A 26894-nucleotide genomic window follows, 5' to 3' on the forward strand; every position below is an offset into this window, starting at 1 on the left:
TGAAAAGTTGTTTAAAAATTAATGATAGTCAAGTACTAAAGAAATAATTTTTCCAGATTTCTTAAAGGAATCACTGGATAGATGGTCTGAATTATAATTGTGTATTCTGATTTAAAATAATTTTATAGGAAGACTTCTAGGTAATACTATTTATGTACTTTCAGTCTGGCAATGTGTGTATAACAGAAAATTTTCAAAGAGGTTGTTTCACTTTTTTAAATATTTAAATTGCTAAGAGAACTTTTTAAAGGGTAATATGAAAGAAATATTTAATAAGTTCCATAGACTCACGCATATTCTCCAGCTTGAGACGGAAGATGGTGGCTGAAGCAGCAGGGGGCGCCAGCGGGCATGGTGGTGAGATAAGGACAGGGTAGAGTACGTGTTACAAAAAAAAAGATGAACACATCAATTCGTTTTTGAGATAGTCACTAATATTTTGAGAGGACTAGGTCCAAACTGAAAATTTGGGATAGAACATGACAATGTTGCTAGGCAGGCTTTAATAGTCTTTGAAATATTAGCGTTAGGACACCCCACTGGCTAAATTTCTGAAGATAGGTAATAAAATTCCCATATTATAAGCTCATAAACATTATATAAAACAACCAAAGTATCCTATTCAGGGTCATTTTTTTTCTTAAGGGAACAATAATATTAATTCAACAAGCTAGTCATGAATTTCACGGCAAAAGTAATGAATAATATTTGACGGTGCTTAATAGATGAAATTTACCAATATACTCTTTGATAACAAGTAAGAATGAAAATAAATTTACGTGCTTATTTAATAGATAAAATTATTTAAAACCCAAGATCTAATTCAAAATGTGTTATGCAAACATGCTTAGATCAAGAAATTGTCTACATGTAAGTCAATGTATCTGATTTAGTTTCCAAGAGTTTTATGATCTATCCTAAGGTGATAGGATTTCAAAGTCAAGATAAGAACTTCTGGTCTGAAGAAAAAATTACTTATTGCAAATGAACTTTTAACCAAAAAGCAGTTGATTCAAGAGAAATAAACCCACACAAAAGAATGCAAAATCTAAAATATTTAATATAAATTATAATACCCTGCTAGCTTTTAAAATATTATACAATAAAATACAGAATATCCTTTACTTTTATAATGAGTAAAATTCGTAAACATTGCCAATATTTTTAAAAATCTTTGGGTACTTTCTCCCCTGATCACTTTTAACTGTTCTTTTAATATAGAACAGGAAGGCATCCTAGTATGCAATACCCAATGCCTTTAATAGTTTCTTTTGGACTCCAGCTAATTGCCCTTTTAAATGGAAGCAAGGATTCCAGGCAGCAGAAGCAATGAGGTGGAATGGAGTTAGCTTGAATGAAACGGTTATGGAAACTTCTGGCAGGACATTGAGCCAACATTCAAAATTTCGGATTCTGAATCTTTAGTGAATAATAAAATTATGTAAACAACGGAGAAAAAAATCTGTAAAGACCTATTGGCAATGGTCCATTTGTAAGGAAGGTATTTAATTAGGCAAAAGAGAGTTTATTATACTTAAAGCAGACTATGAAAATACGTATTCTAAAAAATTGTGATTATTGATATTTATGATGTCTACTATAAGGTGAAATGATTTATAATAGGACTGCATTCAAACCTCAGTAGCATTTTAAAATTTTAAAGCTATATAATTTTTCTTTCTCTTTTTTAGTATTAAGTATAACAAAATATGAAAATATGTGATAATTTCATTAAAGTTTCAAAAATATAACGGTAGTCTAATGGAAAATAATTTCTAAACTAGACATAAATGATGTATAATTTTCAAGTTACATATATATATATATATGTCATACCTCTATATGTTGGGGGAGTGGAAATACTAAAATATAGGCTTGTAGCAAAAATAAAGAGAATAGAGAATGAGATAGTGCTGAATGGTGCTGACTCAAAAAGTTTATTCCAAATGCTGTTAAGTTCTGAGTTAATTTCTGATAAGCAGCTTTTTCTTGCCCAGCAAATTCAAATTTCAAGAGATTAAGAAAGTACACTCCAAATCTTGATTTTTATAAAATTCCTCTTTTTTTAAACAGTTAGACCACAGCTGGGCTCTTTCCTTGCCTCCGTAGCTGAAGTGACATAAACAAGGATGGCATGTCACATTGTGCTCTATTGAGAAATAATGTGGAGGCAGAAGGGTGCTGTGGTTAGGAACCCTCCTTATCCTCATCTGTAGAACAGAGGTTGAATAGAGCTTCTAGGCACCGTACTCTTACTTAGAAGTTGGCCTGGTACATATTAAAAGTAATGGCACAAACCACAATTATTTTGCACCAACCTAATAAAAGTGGGTGTTGAATTTTAGTTATAATTATTCTTACTATTTTTAAAAACAAACTATCCAGGTCATCTTCATCTTGATCTGCAGCAGGGTCCTAATTGGGAGCTGAGAACACAGGGAGGAGAAATGTAAATAGTCTAGCCTGGGAATAGGTTAGGAGAGTGAGGAAGGTTTCCCTGAAGGCCAGAGAATTCAACAGTAAGTCTGAGTTAGGGCAAGGGATCTAGAAACTTCATTCTAGATAAATGTATCCAATATATGGGAGCAGTAAACATTATGGTGGGACAAGTGCAGGGGTGACTAAAAAGACAAGTGTGAGGCCAGCAAAGTAGATAAGTAAGCAGGGGTCATATCACAGTGGACAAGGACCCTGAGGGCCATGTTAAGAAGCTTGGGTTTATCTGCTTTCATTTCCTAAAGTTTATACTCAGTGACTTCCAATCATTATGTTGTTGTTTCTGAATTCCCAAAACAGCATGATACAAATAGATTGCATCTCTTAAACTGGTCCTTTGAAATTGATGATAAAATGTTATTTCAATCTCAGTATATTTTAATGGTCAGAGCTATCTTTGTAAAAGTGGGCTCAAAGTAATATCACAAATTAACAGCATTTAGTAGAGTATGTAATGATGTATCAAATTATTTTTCTTTGAATAATTAATCAGAAGCATCTTGAAAATTAAATAGAAAAGGCAATAGAATTCGTGTGTAATCTATGGCATAGGTAAATCAGGTAGCTTTAAATTTCAATTTGGAGAAATTAAGTGTCTGCTTATTTATCAAAAAGCAAAAGACATTCATTCTTTGATATTTTTACTATATTTGTTGTAAATTCCTAGGTTAAATTTAGAGCAAGAAGAATAAGTTTTCTATTTTATTAAAACAAACAAAAGACAAAAGATTTCGATGCATTTCTCAATTTACTTGGTAATAATATAGGCCTGTAAATATGTATCTACACAATACATTATAATTGCCCCCAAAAAAGAAAAAAGTCGTACTATAGCAATTCCTCTTCCTTGCAAATTTTCCCAGTGATATCTTAATTTAAAATAACAGGCCAGGCGCAGTGGCTCACACCTGTAATTCCAGCACTTTGGGAGGCCAAGGCAAGCAAATCACCTGATGTCAGGAGTTCAAGACCAGCCTGACCAACATGGTAAAACCAAACCCCATCTCTACTAAAAATACAAAATTAGCCAGGCATGGTGGCACACACCTGTACTTTGAGCTACTCGGGAGGCTGAGGCAGGAGAATCACTTGAACCCTGGAGGCGGAGATTGCAGTGAGCCAAGACTGTGCCATTGCAGTACAGCAAGGGCAAAAAGAGCAAAACTCCGTCTCAAAAAAAAAAGAAAGAAAGAAAGAAAGAAAAAAGAACAAAAGCTGGAATTTTCATTCTCTATACGTAATAATCAGGTCCAATTCTAGATTCAAAAATAATAAGATCAACCCCTTTTTCATACTGTGAGTGCTTTATATAAGGCATAAAGCCATGGGCTTCCGGTTGAATTTCATTCCACACCAAATAAGAAAAGAAAAATGTAATACTTATTTAATTGGTTTGAGTCATAGAATTTGTGATTATTTAGTCCTCAGTCTATAATGTGGAATACATTTTTAGTATTTGGGTAAAAATTATAACCTAGTTTGTCTTGGGAAGTGAACTACTTACAGCTCAATGGCTCCCCTTAGTGACACTTTGCAAAAAATTCACAAAGCAGCAGCTTTTATGAAGACCTATAGACAGATTTTATCCAAACATCAAGAAAATAGCTGATATTCATAATTTAAGTGGTTCTCAATAAATGAATTATAGTTGTGATTCTAGGGAGAACAACTCTTTTATTCATAACCTCATTATGTTTAAAGGATATTGAACGTGTTGTATGGTTTGCATTTTCACTTGGAATTTAAATATATACTATGTAAGTTAGGAAGAATAATTCAGGATCACTCTCTTTGTCATTTTTTACATGTTTATTTTTTCTAGTTCATATATGCACTTGAACAGGTTTTAAAAAGATAAACTACAACTAATTTAATTTATATCTGGGTGCCCATTCCAAATGTGCCTATTAAGAAAACTTGTCTTAAAATTAGTAGCTACAGTAAGTCAAAAACATATTTGATATTCATTAGGAAAAATGAAAGAAACAGGAGCAACCATGCAATTTGAAGTAAGTTTTGAGAGTATATATTTGAAGAAATTGGGTCTTCTGTGCTCTGCAGCTCTGGCTTTTAAATGTGGTTGCACATCAAAGTAAACTGCAGGGGGGGATGTGAACTTGTTATTGACTACATGTTCTTGGGCCCCTCATAAGAAACACTGAATCATAATCTCCAGGGGTGGGATCTAGGAATCTGTATTTTTATACGTTTTGAAACATTGTCTGCAGAAGGCCATAGGAAATGTTTATGTAAAAGACTGTATGTGTTTATACTAACAGAAAATAATTTCAGAATCTTAAAAATATCAATTATAAATTCAATTATGTGATACTAGTATGCAACAAAATCTTAAATAAATATGGCTTTTTGGTCTACATGGAGATTTTAGCTACTCTTTCAAAAATTAAGGCTCAAAAATACCAACCACTGACTACATTCCCTCTATGGCATCTTATTACTTGCAGCAATTTTCTGAAATAGGAAATAAGGTCACATGTAAGAATAGCCTATTGGCCTTTTCTAAACTCATCACAGAAACATCCAAACTCTGGCCTGCTATCTGAATTCAATACTTGCCCTTCTCTAGTTTTCAGTACACTGGTCCTCAGGACAAACTCCCAACATGGCAATTGAAGCCCGTATATCTTTTCAGCTTCTCTGGGTAATAGTCTATATATAGACTCTGATCAAACCAAGGAAGTCGACTTTCGATGCCCCAGATTCACCATGTCCTTGCATGCCTTAGTGCATGTTAACTGCCTGGCATGCACTTCTTCCCTCATCAGCCTAGCAAACTCTCAGTCATTCTTTTAGGTTCACCTCAAACATCATTACATCAGGGGAATTATTTTCAGTCTCTGAAATCATTTTCAGTTTCTCTTCATGGAGTTCAATGCTTTCCCACTGTACCTCCAACAGGACCTTGTACGCATCTCTATTTTAGCATTAGCATGTGACTATAATTATTGGCAGTCTCAGTATCTCACTTATATCCCCAGGTTTTATCACACATTTTTGGCACAGAGTAGGGGCTTTGTTCATGTTTGTGCAAGGGGTTAATAATATTAGTTTTCATTTGTCCCATGAGTAACATATGCCAGTCACCATGCTAAGTGCTCTACCAGCATCTCATTTAATCCTTATGAAGTTTAGCAAGAAGTAAGGATTATTGACATTTTAAATATATCAGAGAGTTAATCCTGAGAAATATCAACAACTTGCCAGAGTTCACACAACTAGTTGGTGGCAGACCTAGAATTTGAAAACAGCGTTTTTCTGGCCCTAAGGACAGCGTACTTAAATGTTACACCACAGTGCTTCTCTGCAAAGGCTCAGATTGTACTTGACTGCTAATAGCAAATTCTCTTTGATGTTTTCTACCCAAACACCCTCATAGCTAGAACATTAAGGAGAGATGAACGCTGTTTTAATCACTAGAATGTTCCAAAATCCAGTTCAGGCATGTACGTGCGTGTACACGTGCACACATACATGAATATTCAATGAATGGCAAAGCACACGTGTGTGTGTGTGTATATATATATATGTCAGATTGTCATAACTGGACTGCTTAGTTTGCAAAATTGCCAAAAAAGGCTGAAAAAAATATTAACCACATCAATGAAAAGTCACCAGAATAAAAAAGGAAGTCCCCTTTAATGAAAACCTTACAAAATTATCCCAAATTACACGTGATTTTTAATGGACTACAGCCACTCTTCTGTATTTCTATTTTATTTCTTAGACAAGAAGAAAGTATATTTATGCAAAGGGTAGTTAGCATTTCCAACCACTAACACATGGCCTGTAAAAAAATAATAACCCCATTTTTCTGTTGTGCAATAGCCCTCTGTTGAGCAGCAATAATGTACAATGTGTTAGTTTCCTGTTACTTTACTAGAGCCTTCCCTTTCACTCACTGCCCAGACTAGTTATTCCTTGGACATAAAGTTATAATACCGAGTTTCAATCTACTTCCAAAAATGTTTAGGCCTGTCTTAAGAAATAATCATATCGGTTTGCTAATAAGCAGAAATGCACTGCCAGTTGAGGATGTTGTCACAAGTGGCTAAAAAACATATAAATCAATCTGTGACCGAGGAAGAAACAATACATTTCTTATGTGTCCAAAACATTATGGTTGGGATCACAGCTGTAAGATGTTGGACCGTCATCAAGAGAACAATGTCAAACACTGAACTTCTGGATGATTTCCATAAAAATAACATTTTGCTTGGGGTCAGTAGTTTTTATGGAACTTTGGAATGGTTTTTGCTGACAATTTTTTCGAGTTGAACTCAAACACCTCCAAAATGCTCCTCAATATGGAAATATTATGTAATCCAACCTTTGCAGCCATCTCCTTCTGAAAACTAAGCACATAGCATGAAAACTAGTATTTTTCTCTTTCTGTTTGTACAGTTTTATAAAATTTAAATTATGCTACATATTCAGAAAGGTAAACTTACTCTTCAGTTTTCCCTGTTTGGTTATTATATTCAAGTCAGCACATCAAATGTTTATTCATTAAATCCAGCATGGAAAGAAGGCCCTGATCCCTTCTATAGAAATCTTATCAACCCAGCAAAATTCTTTTAAGTGAAAAGAATAATGGAATCCAGTAATCAGAAAATAAGTAGTTCAGCTTAGGCACAATAGTTGACTCTAATGTTGTTTGTTCCTCTCTGTATGTCCAAAACAATTTGCTTCACCCTTGGATGAATTCTGATTTTTGTCAATTGTCCCTTTGGATTCCAGAATTTGAAGGTATGTTGTGCTGAACCCAACAAGGAAAGCTTTCAAAAAGTAACTGGAAGGTTTTATAAATACAGTCTCATGACAAAGCTAGATGTGGCATAAAATCATTAATCCAAGGAGACCGTATTGGCGTAGTATACCTACGCAGTATTAATACCACTCCCTAGGATTCTGTAACCAGAGCCCAAGGAAAGGAAAGCCAAACCACTGAATTCAATATTTGCAGCCTACTTCAGGACATGAAAATATTTTGGTTCTCTCATGCAAACAATTTCTCCAAAATATTTTTGTCAAAAGTTACTTATTTTAGACAGTCTAATTTCAAATTTTAAATGGCCCGGTATGTGGGTTACACATTCAGAATTTGTCATACCTCAGGAAATAGTTGGTTCCTAGTTTTTGTTTACTGTAATATTGATTTGAACCTAAGTAATTTCTCATTGGGATGTATGTGTTCACGGATGTTACTAAAACCATGCCTTCAGACTACATTGTAGACTACATATGTAAAAGGTGTACATGATAATAAAACATCTAGTTAATTCACTATTTAGAAATAAATAAAAATAGTCATCCAATTTGGTGCCAGGTTTATCTACTTCGATCAAATTATTCTCTTCTTCTAAAACTCCCAGCAGTTCTCCAATGCTGACAGAATAAAATTCAGTTCCTCAAGTGGCTCCCTGTTGGCTACAATAATACCTTTTCACATCCAAGCCTTTAAAGTCATGTTGATTCCACTTTTAAAAATTTCTCCTCTCCTAATGTGAGTCTGAGTTAAATCTATGCTTCAAACCCAGCTCCATTCAGGTCAGGGGCCTGCATGAAATCCAGTATACATGCGATAAATATCTACTCATTTGCTGGATAGAGACTCAACCTGCCCTGGTAGCTTGTACCAGAGGGTTAATCAGTTATAGTCATCACCACCCTGCATGTAGAGAAATTATAATCCAAATTAATTTCAACATACGAATATTTGTGTTAAAATACAATTATCTTGTTATTCATCCTGACTTATTATTTCTGTTTTTGTTATGCAAATCAGTTCTCTTCTCTTAGATAGCAGGCAAATATCTTGACAAATTATAACTATGTAACTGCTACTTGGAAAAAATTGAATACAAAATGGTACCTTAAAAATAGGAGCCAGATAAAAATCTCTCCTTTCTTTTTTTTTTTTTTTTTTTTTGGAGATAGAATCATCTCCCTCTCTTGCTCAGGCTGGAGTACAGTGGCGCTATCTGGGCTCACTGCAGCCTTGACTTCCCAGGCTCAAGTGATCCTCCTACCTCAGCTTTGTGCATAGTCGGGACACAGGCATGCACCACCATGCCTCATTGATTTTTTTTTTATTTTTTGTAGTGATAAGGTCTCACTATGTTGCCCAGGCTGGTCTTGAACTCTTGGGCTCAAGCAGTCCTCCCAACTCAGTCTCCTGGAGAGCTGGCGTAAGCCGCCAGGCCCAGCCAAAATATACATTTTAATAAATGTTTTCAACAGCAAGAAATCTATCTAAAACTTTCCATGAAACATGCATAAATAACTATCATGTAAAATAAGTTCCAAACTTAGAAGAACAGAACTATTTGGATTTCAAACTGTCATGTTAGTTGCCTTATTATATCATATACATGTTTCACATTTACATTGTTTGGAATATACCACGGACTTAATAATAGTTGAATGAATTATTTAAATAGCAGATATTTAGCATCTATCATTATGATATATAATCTAAGAGAAATTTAAGTCATTTTTTGAAATGTAATTAAAAATAGAACATAATTGAATGTAATTTTTAAAAGAGTATCCTTTCATTTCAGGAAAAAAAGGAAGGGAGAGGAAAAGAAAAAAACCTAATAAAGGAGAAAGTAAAGAAGCAATACCTGACAGCAAAAGTCTGGAATCCAGCAAAGAAATCCCAGAGCAACGAGAAAACAAACAGCAGCAGAAGAAGCGAAAAGTCCAAGATAAACAGAAATCGGTATCAGTCAGCACTGTACACTAGAGGGTTCCATGAGATTATTGTAGACTCATGATGCTGCTATCTCAACCAGATGCCCAGGACAGGTGCTCTAGCCATTAGGACCACAAATGGACATGTCAGTTATTGCTCTGTCTAAACAACATTCCCAGTAGTTGCTATATTCTTCATACAAGCGTAGTTAACAACAAAGAGCCAAAAGATCAAAGAAGGGATACTTTCAGATGGTTGTCTTATGTGCTTCTCCGCATTTTTAAAAGACAAGACATTTTTGTACATATTATCAATAGGCTATAAGATGTAACAACGTAATGATGACATCTGGAGAAGAAACATCTTTTCCTTATAAAAATGTGTTTTCAAGCTGTTGTTTTAAGAAGCAAAAGAGAGTTCTGCAAATTCAAAGATACAGTATCCCTTCAAAACAAATAGAAGTTCAAGGAAGAGAAACATCCTTCAAAGGACAGTGTTGTTTTGACCGGGAGATCTAGATAGTGCTCAGAATTAGGGCCTGGCATTTGGAATCATAGGATTTATCATCACAGAAACAACTGTTTTAAGATTAGTTCCATCACCCTCATCCTGTATTTTTATGAGAAACACAAGAGTGCATACCAGAGTTGAATATACCATATGGGATTGGAGAAAGACAAAATGTGGAAGAAATCATAGAGCTGGAGACTACTTTCGTGCTTTACAAAACTGTGAAGGATTGTGGTCACCTGGAACAGGTCTCCAATCTATGTTAGCACTATGTGGCTCAGCCTCTGTTACCCCTTGGATTATATAATATCAACCTGTAAACATGTGCCTGTAACTTACTTCCAAAAACAAAATCATACTTATTAGAAGAAAATTCTGATTTTATAGAAAACAAAAAATAGAGCAAGGAGAATATAACATGTTTGCAAAGTCATGTGTTTTCTTTCTCAATGAGGGAAAAACAATTTTATTACCTGCTTAATGGTCCACCTGGAACTAAAAGGGATACTACTTTCTAACAAGGTATATCTAGTAGAGGAGAAAGCCACCACAATAAATATATTTGTTAATAGTTTTTCAAGTTTTGTTCACTCTGTTTTATTGTTTGTTTTATTGAGAAATTCTTACTCTTAGAGACTCATGAATTAAGACAGAATTCTGATAACTCAGAGAACCTGGTTCCTATGTAATTCAGAATATATTACATTTCTCAGTAATATTTGTTTTTTGAATCCACCTTTATCTGAGCCAATGGAGATTTACTTATAGGGTATTAGGAGATATTTATTCCACTTCCTTATTTTAATCAACATTCTAATTGTAGACACATGGGCCTCCCTAGCTGATTTCACTGCTCCCCCTTCATTGCTTAGAAATAAGCATCATTTCTTGCATGTCAGATCCCCCTGCATCCTCAACATTTAGTCTTTTCTTCTCCATATTTTCTGTCTGTGGATCTCTTTAGGGGATTGAAGTCACCCTAGCTGAAGGCCTCACCAGTGCTTCACAGAGGACACAGCCCACCCCTTGCAGGAGGAGGTATCTCTGAGTGTGCAGCACAGAATCTCATGACCCATCTTAACCTTCCTGTTGTCATGGAAGGATGCACGGCTGCTCTGTCCACTGTGATTCCTAGCCCTCTCAAGATCACTGCTTTCTGAAGAATTTGCAATGACTCTGGCTTCTGGCTGCTTATCTCTGGACACCCTTTCTCCACCAATTGTGCAGTTCATGTTGTCTACTTGGCTTAATTGATTTTCCACTTCTCTCTTCCTCTTCCAAGACATAAACATTTTAAATGATTTATTCCTGTTTCTTATTCTGGTGTTTCTTTCCTTGTCCCTATAAGTGTCTCAACTCACTAGATCTATTCCCAATGTATAAAATAATTCTAATTCCATTTTCAGCTAAAACATATATTACCGAGAAGAAACAAACTTTATCCTACAGAATGATGTTAGGTAGAAATATGTCCCCAGATTTGAGACCTTTCAGATGATTTCATATGCCATCTTTCTTCTGAGTGTTACCCAGTCAAGTATAAGTAGCCAAATTATTTTTGCACATCTTTCTGTTTCTCATGTCTTCATTTATTCGACAAGCGCTTACTGGGAAGGTCTACACCTGCATAGGCAATGCTGGAAAAAGGGTTAAGTAAACCAGGACACGACAATGGTGGCAAATGACTATCAGGTCTTCCCATGTGCTTGACTCAAAGTTATTACCCTGTGGTCCTTCTGACAATGGCAAAGGGTCTAAATCCTTGATGCTAAACTTATATAAAAGTAGAATTATTACAAAGGATAAAGAAATAAAAATTAACATTCATCTTCATACATTGGATGAAATATAAATGAAAAAAAGATAACATCAATTTTAACTGTAATTCTCCACCCACCAGTAACAGATCCTTAAGACAATAGAATCATACAGTATTTAAACCAGCAGCCTTCTGAAATTTGAGCAAAAACTCTTTATCAACCTCTGGTAAAGTTCTTACACTAGTCACAGAAGGTATTAACTTTCTACTCTGATTCTGTCTCCATAATGGGGTAAACTATCAACAGTTTGGTCGGTAAATTATTGATTCGAAGAATCGAGAGAGTGCAGCAACATAAATCTGTTAATGTCTGATCAAGCTCCTGCCCTGTTCTCCAAATTCAGCTTCATAATTAAGGGAAGGCCTCTTTTCTATCCTCAAATTTAGGTTCTAGTAGCAGTTGTGTAACCACTAGTGAGTCACTTAACTCCTCTGGGTCCCCATTTCTCATGTGCAACAAGAAAGAGAGGAACTGGAGATGATCACTGTAGTTCCAGACAAGGGAACATTTCACACTTTGTTTACTTCAGGGTGATGTCCCTGAGTCCTCATTAGTAACTGCGTCCTTTGGAAGTTATCCCAACCCTGCTTTTCTCAAAAGTGAAAATGTATAGGCTCTCAGAGAACACAGATTTAACTCTGCTTCTCTAATGTTATTGAATTAAAAGCTGTTCACATTAGTGATTAAAATATTGAAATCAATAACACTGGGAAGAAAAAGCATGTATAAATACAGCTAAAAACAAGAATAGATTTTCATCCTCACAAAGGGAGACAGCAAAGAAAATGGAAAGTGCACTGATGCTAGCGTTAGACAGCTTGTGTTAATGTCTCAATTCTGCTACGAACTGGTTGCAGCTTGTGTGACCTTGGGCACATTGTATGATCTCGCAGAGCCTCCATCCCACATCTGCAAAATGGAATTGGCATGATCTCTTTTGCAAGATTGTTATGAGAATTAAAAGGTTCTTCACTCAATATAATAATAAATATTTCGTATATAAATAAATATCAATTAAAAATTATGATTAATTCCACAAGTTGGACATATAAATAAATTTTATTTCTTGATTCATGATATGTGATAGTGTCCATAAATGATAATTTATGGGTACTATGCATGATAATTTCAAGGAATAAGTATATATCTGAGAATCATGGAAATGAAATGAATAATATTAACTAGTAATTAAAATGTAATTTTGTCTTGAGTCTTCTTAAAATTAGGAAACTACTTAAAGTACATTTTTTATAAATGGGCATAAATACAGACAGTATATATTTTCCATGGATATATTTTCATAGCAGAGGAACTAACTAGATTCTTTCTCAATACAACTGCAACTATTTCTGGTCAAATTATGGGGAAAAGGCCTGTTGTGTGGCTGATCTGTTACAAACAGGGTGTAACTTCTTGTAACACAAAGATAATTTGTCTGGAATTCATCCTCCACTGAAAAAATAAGATTAAACAAGGATCATGGTCAAATCAATTGAGATTTTTCCAAATTTAAGCAATAACATTTCATCTTACTAACATAGTAGATTATTGTAACTTTATTTCAAATGTTCTTAGAAAAAGGAAAGCAAAACAAAACAAATGGCTGTACCTCCTTAATGCTAGCCACTTAACCCTTTGACTATACTATATTACGTAATTATCCCAAAAGCCCTGTGAGGGAGTCATTGATGTCCTTGTTTTATGAAAGAAGAAACTGAGGCACAGAGAAGCGTCTAAAGTCACACAACTAGCAACATGTGAGTTTGGAAGTGACACTGAGCTCTGGCTGACTCCAAAACCCACTTTCCTTCTCCTTCATCATAACTTCTAAAGTCATATTTATTATTAGTTCCAAGATTGCCCATGACGTGCAATATTGAAGTATTTCCTCATGATCTAAAACTATTATCCCCCATTAAGAAGCCTGAGAAGTCAAGTTCTAGAGGCCTCAATCCAGGATAAGACTTAACTCTGAATCTGAACTCGAAATGTGACTGTGTGTGTGTTTGGCGCGGCGGGGTAGGGTGCTGCAGTGAGACAGAGAGCTGCAGGAAGCCAAAGGGCTGGCTGGATGTGGGGTTTGCGGGGAACAGTGGATTGGGGGAGGCAAGTGCATTGGTAGGCAAGAGGAATAAAAAGGAGAAATGGGAAATACGTGATATCAGAAAAGGACCAAAGCTCAGAAAGAGAACAGTAAGTCTGGCTCCTTGGGAAGCCCTCGATTGTTACAGCCCTTTATGTCTGTGGATTAGCCCTCAATTCAGTTCTTTTCTGGTATAAGCAGGGTATTTACCAGCACGATCCTCTTTCCCGAGTCCTTGTTCAGAATTGCAATGATCCAGGAAGAAACATCACAGATTTTCTTCAATGTTGGAACTGAGAGGTGACAGCATGCTGGCAGTCCTCACAGCCCTCGCTCGCTCTCGGCGCCTCCTCTGCCAGGGCTCCCACTTTGGTGGCACTTGAGGAGCCCTTCAGCCCGCCGCTGCACTGTGGGAGCCCCTTTCTGGGCTGGCCAAGGCAGGAGCCGACTCCCTCAGCTTGCAGGGAGGTGTGGAGGGAGACGCGGGAGACGCGCGGGCGGGAGTCAGGGCTACGCGCGGGCGGGAGTCAGGGCTGCGCTCGGCGCTTGCGCGCGGCTGGAGTTCCGGGTGGGCGGGGGCTTGGCGGGCCCCTCACTCAGAGCAGCCGGCCGGCCCTGCCGGCCCCGGGCAATGAGGGGCTTAGCACCCAGGCCAGCGGCTGCGGAGGGTGTACTGGGTCCCCCAGCAGTGCCAGCCCACCGGCGCTGCGCTCGATTTCTCACCGGGCCTTAGCTGCCTTCCCGCGGGGCAGGGCTCGGGACCTGCAGCCCGCCATGCCTGAGCCTCCCACCCCCTCCTTGGGCTCCTGTGCGGCCTAAGCCTCCCCGAGGAGCGCCACCCCCTGCTCCACAGCGCCCAGTCCCATCAACCACCCAAGGGCTGAGGGGTGCGAGCGCACGGCGCAGGACTGGCAGGCAGCTCCACCTGCAGCCCCGGTGCGGGATCCACTGGGTGAAGCCAGCTGGGCTCCTGAGTCTGGTGGAGATGTGGAGAACCTTTATGTCTAGCTCAGGGATTGTAAACGCACCAATGAGCACCGTGTCTAGCTCGAGGTTTGTGGATGCACCAATCATCAACACTCTGTGTCTGGCTGCTCTGGTGGGGCCTTGGAGAACCTTTGTGTCCATACTCTTTATCTAACTGATCTGAGGGGGCCGTGGAGGACTTTTATGTCTAGCTCAGGGATGGTAAACGCACCAATCAGTGCCCTGTCAGAACAGACCACTCAGCTCTACCAGTCAGCAGGACGTGGGTGGGGCCAGATAAGAGAATAAAAGCAGGCTGCCCGAGCCAGCAGTGGCAACCCGCTCGGCTCCCCTTCCACACTGTGGAAGCTTTGTTCTTTCACTCTTTGCAATAAATCTTGCTACTGCCCACTCTTTGGGTCCACACTGCTTTTACGAGCTGTAACACTCACCGCGAAGGTCTGCACCTTCACTCCTGAGCCAGCGAGACCACGAACCTACCAGAAGGAACAAACTCCGGACACGCCGCCTTTAGAACTGTAACACTCACCGCGAGGGTCCGCGGCTTCATTCTTGAAGTCAGTGAGACCAAGAACCCACCAATTCCGGACACAGAACTACCAAAACAACTTTCTTCAGAGGATACTTCATTTTCTTCCAGCTACTTTCAGACATTCAATATCAGGATTTTAATTGTCACACACCTTTTCTTGCCAATACTGGCTCTCAAGTAATTTTAAGGCTAACATATCCATCACATACACAGGTACAAAAAATGAAGGAAGAAAGAAAGGGAGGAAGAAACATAGGAGAGACGGAGGGAGGGGGGAGGCAAGAAAGCAAAAATAGTAATCATTTTTATTCATAGTCCTTAAAATACAGTGGTAACACAACACCAACAAGTGGAAATATTTCATTAATTGGAAAATTGGCTACATAATAATTTCAAAAGACATAATTACATGACCACAAAATAATCTGACATGTAAACAGTTTGCAAACTGTTACAGTTACTTCCATGTCTATAGCTGTGTGCAGTGAAAATTGTTGTTCAATATGATGTGGAGGCAATCCAACATATTGAATCATCTACAAAAGATTAAGTTTTATTTTAAAAAAGAAAACTGGCAGATACATATAAGAAAAGTTTTTAAACAAGGTTAAATAATATACCAAAGTGTTCTGGCTAACTGAGGTTTAATCGAAGCATCAGTTACTATTTTAGCTGCTCCGAATTTCTATCACAAATGAATTTCAAGCAAGAGCTAGATTTTTTTCCACAAATTTAACAACTTCTTAAACATTTTAAAGAGGAATCTACCTTTATAAATAAAATAAAATAATCAAATGTATTTTAAGTGCTTTGAAATTGTAAAGCACAATAAATATATAAGCTATTACTGTTGCTAGCCAGTCCCTAGCTACGGCAACAGTTTGACATTCCTTTCCCCATTGCTCACACTGCTGCCCACGCTGTAGATTTCAGTCTAAGAATTACCTATATTCTTCCCCAAAAGGAGTCAATAGAAGTACGTGATGGGACCACATATTTGAGAATGCAACAATGTAGCCCTTCCTTACTAGAAGGGAATAAAGATATACTTCACTTCCTTCTAGTATATCTGCATTGTTTTTTTCTGTAGCTGCTGGCAATGGAGCTATATCAAACATGGAACTAGAGGTGCAACTTTACTCTGTACATTGTGTGATACCCAAATACAATAAAATAAACTACCACTAAATGTTGAATCTTGAACTGGAGACATTTCAGTCAGTTAATGCTACCACATACGGTCTCCCCAGAACACGCATATTCCAGGTTGGTCCCAATCTCCCAAGAGGTAGAAAATTTGGTGACAACTCAGTCAACTATCTGGCTATGATGATCTCAAGATTTGAAAAAAAGTAAAAAGAATTCTAATCCCAAAAAGAAAGGAACCCTTATTTTCATCCTTTTTTTTTTTTTTTTTTTTTTTTTTGAGATGGAGTCACGCTCTGTCGCCCAGGCTGGAGCGCAGTGGCGCAATCTCGGCTCACTGCAAGCTCCGCCTCCCGGGTTCACGCCATTCTCCTGCCTCAGCCTCCCTGAGTAGCTGGGACTACAGGTGCCCACCACTACGCCCGGCTAATTTTTTGTATTTTTAGTAGAGACGGGGTTTCACCATGGTCTCGATCTCCTGACCTCGTGATCCACCCGCCTCGGCCTCCCAAAGTGCTGGGATTACAGGCGTGAGCCACGGCGCCCGGCCTTTCATCCTTATAACTACTCAGTGCCATGTACTGCCCCTCCACCAGAATGACATGCCAAAAACGAGTGCCATGCCCCGGGACACTGTGCTGTCCCTGGCAGCAGTCCGTCCATCCTTTTGACTTCCTTCCCTACTTCGGTTCTACACTTTGCTTATTTATGTTTTTTGATTGACTAGTTTGGGAAGGAAAATAAACCCTACCTAATGATTTAAAAATTAACCTAGGAATAAACTGGAGAAGACATAATTTAATAAATTCCTCTAAATATAGAGCTATGGAAAGAATATTATTATACTTTTTTTTTTTTTTTTTTTTTGAGAATGAGTCTCGCTCTGTCGCCCAGGCTGGCTGGAGTGCAGTGGCGCAATCTCGGTTCACTGCAAGCTCCGCCTCCTGGGGTCACGCCATTCTTCTGCCTCAGCCTCCTGAGTAGCTGGGACTACAGGCGCCCGCCACCACGCCCAGCTGATTTTTTGTATTTTTAGTAGAGACGGGGTTTCACCATGTTAGCCAGCATGGTCTCAATCTCCTAACCTCGTGATCCGCCCGCCTCGGCCTCCCAAAGTGCTGGGATTACAGGCGTGAGCCACTGCACCCAGCCCCATTTATATTTCTTAAAAGAAGTTTAATAAAAATAAAAATAAACTAGAAAACAAAAATAAAAACACTTTGTGTTTCACATACAAGGGATTTTCCTCATGTGGTAACTATTTAGAAGAAGGTCCTATTTATCACTAAGTTCACCCTTACTGATCTTTTTCCCGTAGTAAAAAAAATGATTATGACTCACTTTATGAACACACCAAATGCTACAGGAAAATAGATTTTAGTTTTATCCAAACCAGCAGTGAGAATAATTTATGATTCCAAAAAAGACATAGACATGCAGAGTCAATTTAGGAAAGTGAGTCAGTTTCATGCAAATAAGTTCTAGCTTTCTTGATTGCCAGTCTCCTTTTAATGTTGGAGTTTTAGGGTGGGGGGGGGGGAATGAATTATTGTGGTAAACCAATATTTCCACTTGTTAACTATGGAATATTTAAAGGATAGTTTAATATGTACATGTGAAAGGGTCAAGAGAATAGAGTTTTATTTGAATATCCAGATGATCCAATTAAATCCAAAATGGTATTATTTATAGAACAGAACAGATCATTAGAATGTGCTGTTCTAGTATCTCTAGAATTCTCAAATTTATTATGAGAATTATCCTTTCCACAATTGTCAAAATAGATTGTTTGTCCATAAACATCCTTGCAGGCCTAAGCAATTTGAAATTCAGGGCCTATATCAGTTTCCTTGCCTCTACCCCTTTCACCCCCAAAAGAAACCAATCAATTAGATAATAGATAAATTAACACTATATTGACAAGAAAAGAATAATTAGAAATTAATGAGCATAAAGAGAAATGACTGTGTAAAAAAATCACTTGTTTCAGGTTTAATGTAGTCACTTTGGGACAGGAATATAAAACACGAAACATGAAAATAGTCAGCAGATGCCCTTTCCATCTATTAATAAAGTATCTTTTAAATAAATAAATAATCAACCTATAGATTCTGCCATTAGGAAATTAGCAACAGTGCTTTGCTGTACCGGTAGAGCAATCAGATTAGACAATCTTCATATGTATAGGTGACATAACATTCTCCTAAAATTTTCTATCAGGTTTCTAGATGGAGGTTAAAGGCCTTGCGTTATTTTGTAATAATTGATGTACCAAGCCTGGCATCCACAATAAATATTGATGTTTTCCATTCTGTAAAAATGATATAAAAACATATTAGTGCTTTTATAGTTACGTAACTTTGTATGTTTTGATACCAGAAAAGATCCAGAAAATGTGAAAATACAGATGGTTATCTAAGTATAGCTTCACAGAGATTGAGTGATTTAATTATCAATTTGAAAGAAAACTTTTTTATCTGCAACAACGATCATAACTGAACTACTGAACTGGCCAGCAAAATTAATGTCTTGATCTGCCACTCAAGCAGTATTTAGTCATTATTCTCAAATGACTTAAATTAAATAAAATAAACTATATCTTTGAGGATCATTTTAACTGGAGAAGTAGCCAGTTATAAGGGCTAGCCACAGGCAGTGTTTACAAAACGTCTCTTTAAGAGGTGTAAGAGTATTTCAGATCCACAAAGAAAAAGCAGCAGATGATCCTGCTTTTCCCTTGTATCACTTGAAACATACAAGACTTAAATATTAAGTTAAAAGTGTATTGAGAATACTTCAGAAAACAAATCTATGCCCAAATCACTCCTTAAAGCATGGAAAGAAAAATAATGCTAAAGTGGAGGAAAATAATTAAAAGTGGAATTCCCTATATATTCTAATTTGCAAGATGAAGCTTCACTCTTCCTGCAAAATACTACATTATGGGTATGAAGACGCCACACCAGTCCTAACCAAAACATGTCCCAGCCCTTCTCCAGCCTTCACCGAATATCACATTGCCAGCTTCTCTTTTGTCATGTCCTTGCACTTCCACAAATTGGATTTCCCTTTAGAGTGTTAGTACACTCTGATGAACTCAACAAAGCAGAAGTAAGAAAAAACAACTTTAAAAATGTTTTTATATTACAAAGCAATGTTTCAAATAAATGTTATTCAATATTACTGAAATGGCATTGAAATAGTCATAATGAGAAAAGTGAGAACTTGGTTGAACTTTCTTACACTGGTTTTACCGTTTAATTCTGTGTTAGTTTGCAATACATTAAAAAAAGGAACGACAGAATCTTTCAAAATCTTTGGTCCAGCCCTACTGCACAAACACAAGCACCTACTGCCTCCCTTCTCTCCCGTTGGTCAATCCTAAGCCTTGCCTGAGAAATATCAGTGATTCTGTCAAATACAACAGACTGCTCTCTATCCTGAGTGCCTTGAGGTCTCCAGCTATTCCGGTGTCACCTTTGACAGGAGGCAAAGGTGGTAAGCAAAGGTGTCAAGGCCCTGTCACCCATTCTGCCTTGTGTTTCTTTCATTTCCTGTACAGCGTAACTGCTCAGAAAAACTCAACTATTTATCACAGGACAAATCATATAAAACCTTACAGGATTAAAAGAGACAGAGAGAGAGAAGCGCTTGTAATGAAAAGAAATGAAAGAAATAATAAGAGAACACACAAGAGGAAACCAGCCACACCCATTCTCTCTAGTGCTATGTAGCTTAACCCACACCCAAAGTAAACTGCCTTCACTTCAAGAAGCGTCTCTCTGTAAATAAACTGACCAATGTATCTTTAAGACATAAACATCTTGGACTGCCATAATAAACATTGCAAAATAAATACAAAATAACATCTGGAGGCAAAGCTTTGCTAGGAGTGGCGTGAGAGGGAGTGCTAGCTTTTCTTAGCACCATTAATAAAGTATTAATTTCATTTTCTTTTAGTTTGGAAAATGCTTTCCATTATTAACCAAAAACAAATCAAAGACTTACTGATTTTACTTTAAAATCCAAAGAATGTAATACTGTCTGTCCATAATGTCTTTTTGCAAGTTGGGCTAATCTTCTTAGTTATATTTTAGATCCCTTGTTTTCTACTATTTGAAACTAGCACTCAGTCACCAAGCAGTTAATTTAGATATGAAAATGGTTTATATTTAGGTCTAATTATTACTGTCCTGTTACATAAAAATCTTCTTTCTGTCTGTCTTGGGAAACCAATTTCTCCAATATAATGTACCAGAAAAACACAATACTTCCATTGTAAGAGTATATTATAATGATTATGTCATTCAACCATTGTTTCTCATTGCAATGGCAGACACCATGTTTCATGCACTTCCTATCGGCATCCAACTTATGTGTAGTTATCCCATTCAATCAACATTTATCATAGGCAAATAGCAACTGGTCCAGCTCTCTATCTGTACAAAATAATTACATCAAATGCTTGAGTTGCTCCTAGTAAATTTTACTATAATATTATTATGTAGATAATTGCCCTAGGAATTACTTCTCTTATTTTGTGTAATGCTCTGGTAAGATTTTTTGTAGGTGACATAGTAAGCATTGTATTCCAATGCCAAGAAAAAAAACTCATTAGAAATATATGTAACTTACAGCCAGGTGCCATGGCTCACGCCTGTAATCCCAGCACTTTGGGAGGCCAAGGTGGGTGGATCACCCGAGTACAGGAGTTCCAGACCAGCCTGGCCAACATGGTGAAACCCCATCTCTACCAAAAATACAAAAAATTAGCTGAGCGAGGTGGCAGGCACCTGTAACCCCAGCTACTTGGGAGGCTGAGGCAGGAGAATCGCTTGAACCCAGGAGGCGGAGGTTGAAGTGAGTCGAGTTTGCACCATTGCACTCCAGCCTGGGTGACAAGAGAAAAACTTTGTCTCAAACAAATAAAATAAAAGAAATAAAGAAATACATGTAACTTACGAGTAAATTATAATACCTCCTAAAAATAATTATACCTAATTTACAATAACTACTACTAATAATGACAAAATAAATTATTCCAAATGTATATACCCTAAATTATTTCTTGTTCCCAATGCATAAATCTTTATTTTCTATAAAATGAAATAAGCCTGTTAACTATCAGGGGAATGGTAAATGCCTTCCATTTAGTCAAATAAATATGTAAGGATATTTAATCTCATATAAGTGTTTTTTAAAAGTATACTTGTCTCTCTTTCCATAGGAAGTAATGTCTGGCAGAGGAAAACTGCTGAGCTATGTCTGAGATAGTTTCATCTGCTCACAGTCTGCTCCTGATGGCACATATTTATTGTGTTTCTCACATGGCCTAAACCATACCAGCAAAATGAGGAATTCAGTTTTCCTTTTAAAAAATTTTCCTTTTGAAAATAACAGGCATTTTACTAAACATTCCTTTTTTTCTTATTTTGATTAGCCAAAATGCCAGTTGTAGGCAGGCTACATAAAGGATATTCTAAATTCCAGACCCTCTGTCATCAGATACTGCAAAGGTTCAAAGTAAGATCAAATTTACCCAAGCCGCAAGTTGTAATAAATTTAAAAGAATAATCTTTGGCTTCCATGATTAGTCATTTCTTCTCTTTCAACAAACAATAATTCAACAAATAAAAATTTGAAAAGTTCTGTCTATTTTAGGCTTTGCAGATAGAAAGACTTGCATTTAAATCTCTTTATTATTGATGGTGCACTCTTGGAAAAATAATTTATTTGATTCTCCATATATTCATATATAAAATAAATATGATATTTTTACAGACTGTATAGAGTTGTGAAGATTAAAGGAAACTATGTGGCATGCCAAGTACATAGTGGGTTCCAGTAAATTGCTACTAATTAAAATGTATGTGCTTTGCTTAAAATAGAATTTCCAAGTCACTCTGAAACAGAAATATAGATATTTCTGTTATATATAAATATATAAAAATACACCCATGCAAACACATATATATACACATATATTTCCTTCAATAATCAATCTTTCTATAATATTTAATTTAATCAATAGGTATTTACAATATATCTACTGTTTACCAGGCAACATGCTTGATACTGCTAATACAAATTCACAAAACAAAATTCTTGTCTTTGAATCTTCCTACTAGAAGAAACACATAAGAAACCCAAATGCTATGAGCGTATTTTACCTAAGTCTGTGCCTCCTGGTGCGGAGGTCAAGAGGAATGAGCCCCTAACTCAGGCTTGGATGCAGGAGCACGAGAGGATGAGTGTTTAGTAACGTGAGCTAATTCCTCAATCATGAGTACTTCTTTGGCAGTGAAACAAAATAGGAAATGAATGTCGGGTTGGGTATCACAGGCCATGAGAAAAGCCTGGCATAAATGAGAATATGCAGTTTGGGGAATTACAAGTAGTTTCTGTGTTCTCTGGCAAGAGATTTGGGAGGTGTGAACAGGAAACAGATGATAAATGGCCTTATATGTTATGGGAAAGAGTCTATACTTTATCTTGAAAACAGTGATGAGTCTGTTAAGGGTTCTATGAGGAGCAATGAAATAATTCTGTTTGTCTTAAAAGTTGCCTTTGGTGATAATGAAAAGATGGATTTTTAAGAATGAAGAACACTCAGATGAGTAACAGTTTTAAGTATAGGAGTATAAAATTGTATAGTCAACTTCAAAATAAAAAGAGCCTGAATTAATGCAGAAAAAGATGAAGGAGAGGAGGGAATAGACACCAGAGACCATTTGAAGGTAGAAGCCATGAAACATGTAACCAATAGCAAGAAGCAGGGGAGCAAAGTGAGTCCCATGTCTCCCTCGGCAAGCAGTGTCATTAATCAGAGAATCACCCACAGCTGAGAGTGGGATTGCTTATTTGCTTTGTTGAGATTGAGGTGTGTGACAGATATTCAATTGAGATAATCTCCTAGGAGTCTGGAATATTATAGTCTGTCCCTGGGCTAAACTGTATGAAAGGTAGAGATATTGATTTAGAAGTAATTATCTAATAAATAAATCACAGGGCATATGTGAGTGAGCCTAAGGAGAATTCAGTGAAAGAGAAGAAAAAAGATTGAATACAATTAGCAATATTTAAAGAGTGAGTAGAGGAACAGGGAGTTATGAAGGGAACTGAGAAAGATGGACTCAGAGGTAAACAGGTCAAGAATAAAGAAAGCAATGTTACAGAAATATTATGGGGCATGATTATATAAAATATTGCAACAAAATCAATCAATCTGAAGACTGGCAGGTGTCCCCAGGACTTGCCAATATGGTGTTCTTTTAGAACTTATTTTAACAAAGTTCTGAGGACTGAATCCAGGTCTCAGTGAGCCAAGAAAGAATGAAAGGTAGGGAATTGAAGATGCGGAATGTAGGCAACTCTACAATAGAGAAGCTCTTCTATCTGTGGGTAAGAAGGAAACTCAAGGCAGAGCCTACAGAGAGTCAACATATATTTTATTTGGGTCTGCTTCATGAAGAAATTAGACTACAGCCATTAACCTACTGAGGCAAAGGAGAAAAAGGAGTAAATGTTCTAATTTAACAAAGAGTAAAATTATCCACACCTGTGATAAAACTAAAATTCCACTATAAATATTAAGCGTGAGGGATAAATGTCAATTTTAACAGAATTTCCATTCAAACTTGTTTTCCCCAATACATCTTCCCAACTTTCTCTCTTGACTTCCCATATCACTTCATAATTTTCAGTAAGATATTTTTGCCTTCTCCTTTATTTCTCTTTCTCCTTTTCTATATAAATGCATTTGGTAATGCTACTTCATCTTAACTGATTTTTTTTTCATGTAAAATCAATCTTGGTTGCTGCCCTCCTTAACACCTAAGTCAAATTTCTCAACTTTTAGGCAATATTGGCTATTCAACTCTGTGCCCCAAACTCGTGTATACTATATTACTTTCTACTTTTTGTACATTATTTTTTAAATAAATTACAAATAAAATAAAAATAGATGTCAGAATCTTTTTAAAATGTAAAATGCTGTAAAATATGAAGTCTGATAATATTATTAATATCAATTTCAGGATGCCTTATCTCCCCTTTGATCAAATTGTCAGCCAATATTTGAATTATGAATATAAATCATTGACAAGAAAAAAAAATAGCTCAGGTTGATGTCACTGCCTAGTAGAAAAATCTCCCTTAAAAAATTTAAACCTGTTAATTATATTTTAATTAAATACATATATTTATTTCCATATTTGCATTTCCTTATTCAAACACATGCAGCAGCAGTCTACTATATGCAATCCTGTTTAATGCAACCAGTTATTTTTGTAACAGTTTATAATTCTTTCACATATTGGCGTCATTTCAGCTATTCAATTAAAAATGAGATTTTTTTATTAATGTATTCAGTTGCTGATATAAAGCATCTTGTGCTTAGCATATTCAGCAAAAATAGGGCTATATTGTTTCCATTAACTTATTATTTAATCCTTAAAAATAGAAACCTAATGTAATGGTTACAGTATGGATCCAATACTAAATATAGAATTCTAGTTTTCTGTCCTGTAGAAACTCAGATGATCTGTAAAAAAATCACACATCTTCACAACTTCTCCTAAGCCAATAAAAGAGAAATGCTTGCTTTCAAGTTAGATTCTAAATCATAAAATTTATTATATAAGGCCAGAAAATAAAGCAATTATCTTACATCTATTGTAAATACTTTTGAAAAAAATCAATTATGTTTCAGCACCCCTCCAAAACTGCTCATTTTAAAAAATTTATTTTCAAAACATATTTCCTTTTTGCCTAAATAACAGGGCTTGCCCTGAGAAACAATTGTGGATTTTGAAGACTGCACCAAAGTTGTGTGTTGATATCTGATAAAATTCTAAAAACAATGTTAAACTATTGATAAGAAGCTAGAATACCAGCCTTTACCATCAGAGAAAACTACAGGACACATGGGATCACAACCCCTCTCAGGTATCATGCTCTCTGCCTTACTAATCCCATTTTTCTATTGTGGTTTAGTTTGTTTGCTTTTTAGAGTTTTTAAAGTAATAATTAGGGAAGTTTTACAGAATGTGTATTGAATTAAATAAGAAATTTGACAGAACTTTTCTGTATATATTTATGTATAAGATTTAGAGAAGCAGCTACAATTAGATGGCTCCATATCTGATTGAACAACCCTATGTAAGAAGTATTGATAAAATTATCTATGTCAATCTCTTTGTCCTTCATCTCGCCCTGTTAGCCCCATCTCAATAGCTTAGATGAAGCTAAAGAAAGCATGCTTACTTGAATTTAAAAAAAAAAAAAAAGGACACTGCTGACAGAAATAACTGATACTTTGGAGGAGAAAGTCAAAACTGTAAAATAGCAGGTGTGATGATAGGCTGGGCCAAAATGATAAAATCAGTAAGAAAACAAAAAATAGGCCTATATTAAAATACAACAAAAAACATGGTACAAGGAAATTAATGGCAGTTGGCATGGAAAAAGTCAACCCTCAGAGGTTTTATTGGACCACAAGCTTACTAGGAGCTAAGAGGCTGATAACGGTGCCCAAAGGAGCTAAGGAAGCAATGGTGCTGTGGACAGCCCGCCATTCCCAGAAGCTGCTGCTACTCCAGCCCCCACCCCCCAAAGTCAGGTCCTGGGAAAAAGCTAATCTGAGTGTCTGCATTCTTGGGCTAGAATTTCTTCCAAGGCACCATAATAAAATATCCATACCACTGAGTTGGAGCCTTGAAAAGTGGCCATTCATTCATGTCCTCAAACCACAGCATGTTCCAATTCACCCATGAGCTCTATCAGGAAGTGTAACTCCAGGGAATTCCAGCACATGAAGTGGGATTTTTCAAGGCCACCCCTGTTTTTAAGGGAATTATTCAAATATCCACTAAATAAAAGAAATGGACAGCTCAGTTTAGACGAGTTATATGTTGGATTCTAGGTATGGATAGAGAGATGGATGTGAGAAGTGGCTAAATCAGACTGGAAACAGCACAAAATAAATAGGAAAAGCATAGAATCTGGGGAGTGGGGGATGACCAAGAATGAGAAGGATGTACATGAAGGAAGAAGAGCCAGAAGAATGGGACTTTGGCTGGGCGTGGTGGCTCACACCTGTAATCCCAGAACTTTGGGAGGCCAAGGTGGGCAGATCACTAGGTCAGGAGATTGAGACCATCCTGGCCAACATGGGAAAACCCTGTCTCTACTAAAACACACAAAAAAATTAGCCGGGCGTGGTGATGCACGCCTGTAGTCCCAGCTACTTGGGACGCTGAGGCAGGGGAATCGCTTGAACCCGGGATGCAGAGATTGCAGTGAGCCAAGATCTTGATACTCCACTCCAGCCTGGCAACAGAGCCAGACTCCGTGTCAAAAAAAAAAAAAAGGAATGAGACTTCAGGTTACTGTTTCTAAACCTTAACTTCTCTTAAAGTTCAGAACATCTGGCAAAATAATGCTTTACACTTACTGTACCATTGCCACTTTTTCACTTCTACCACTCCTGACAGATTCATCAAAGATTTGAGCAGATCAATCCACTTTCATTCCTATTTCTACTAATCTTGGACAACTGCCACTTCTGTGTGGACAGTATATCCAACACTCCAACCTTACTGT

The 26894-nt window shown here is 36.9% G+C and overlaps 1 protein-coding gene and 1 long non-coding RNA gene across 3 annotated transcripts in view; one reads left to right on the forward strand and one right to left on the reverse strand.

The window, feature by feature from the left end:
* Positions 1-12743, forward strand: part of RSPO3 (R-spondin 3) — an 80694-nt gene extending 67951 nt beyond the window's left edge. The window contains exons 5-6 of one of the 2 annotated variants that reach the window (XM_058435544.1): positions 9081-9241; positions 10689-10996. In XM_058435544.1, coding sequence (XP_058291527.1) covers positions 9081-9241; positions 10689-10772 — 245 coding nt within the window. In that variant the 3' untranslated portion in view covers positions 10773-10996. Of the gene's footprint in view, positions 1-9080 lie in introns of both variants that reach the window. The other variant, XM_032158592.2, reaches the window with a different exon arrangement.
* Positions 1-26894, reverse strand: part of LOC131382877 (uncharacterized) — a 202721-nt gene that overhangs the window by 115393 nt on the left and 60434 nt on the right. The gene's annotated exons all lie outside the window — the stretch shown is intronic.

Source organism: Hylobates moloch, unplaced genomic scaffold (genome assembly GCF_009828535.3).
Source record: "Hylobates moloch isolate HMO894 unplaced genomic scaffold, HMol_V3 SCAFFOLD_2, whole genome shotgun sequence".
Classification (NCBI taxonomy): Eukaryota; Metazoa; Chordata; class Mammalia; order Primates; family Hylobatidae; genus Hylobates; species Hylobates moloch.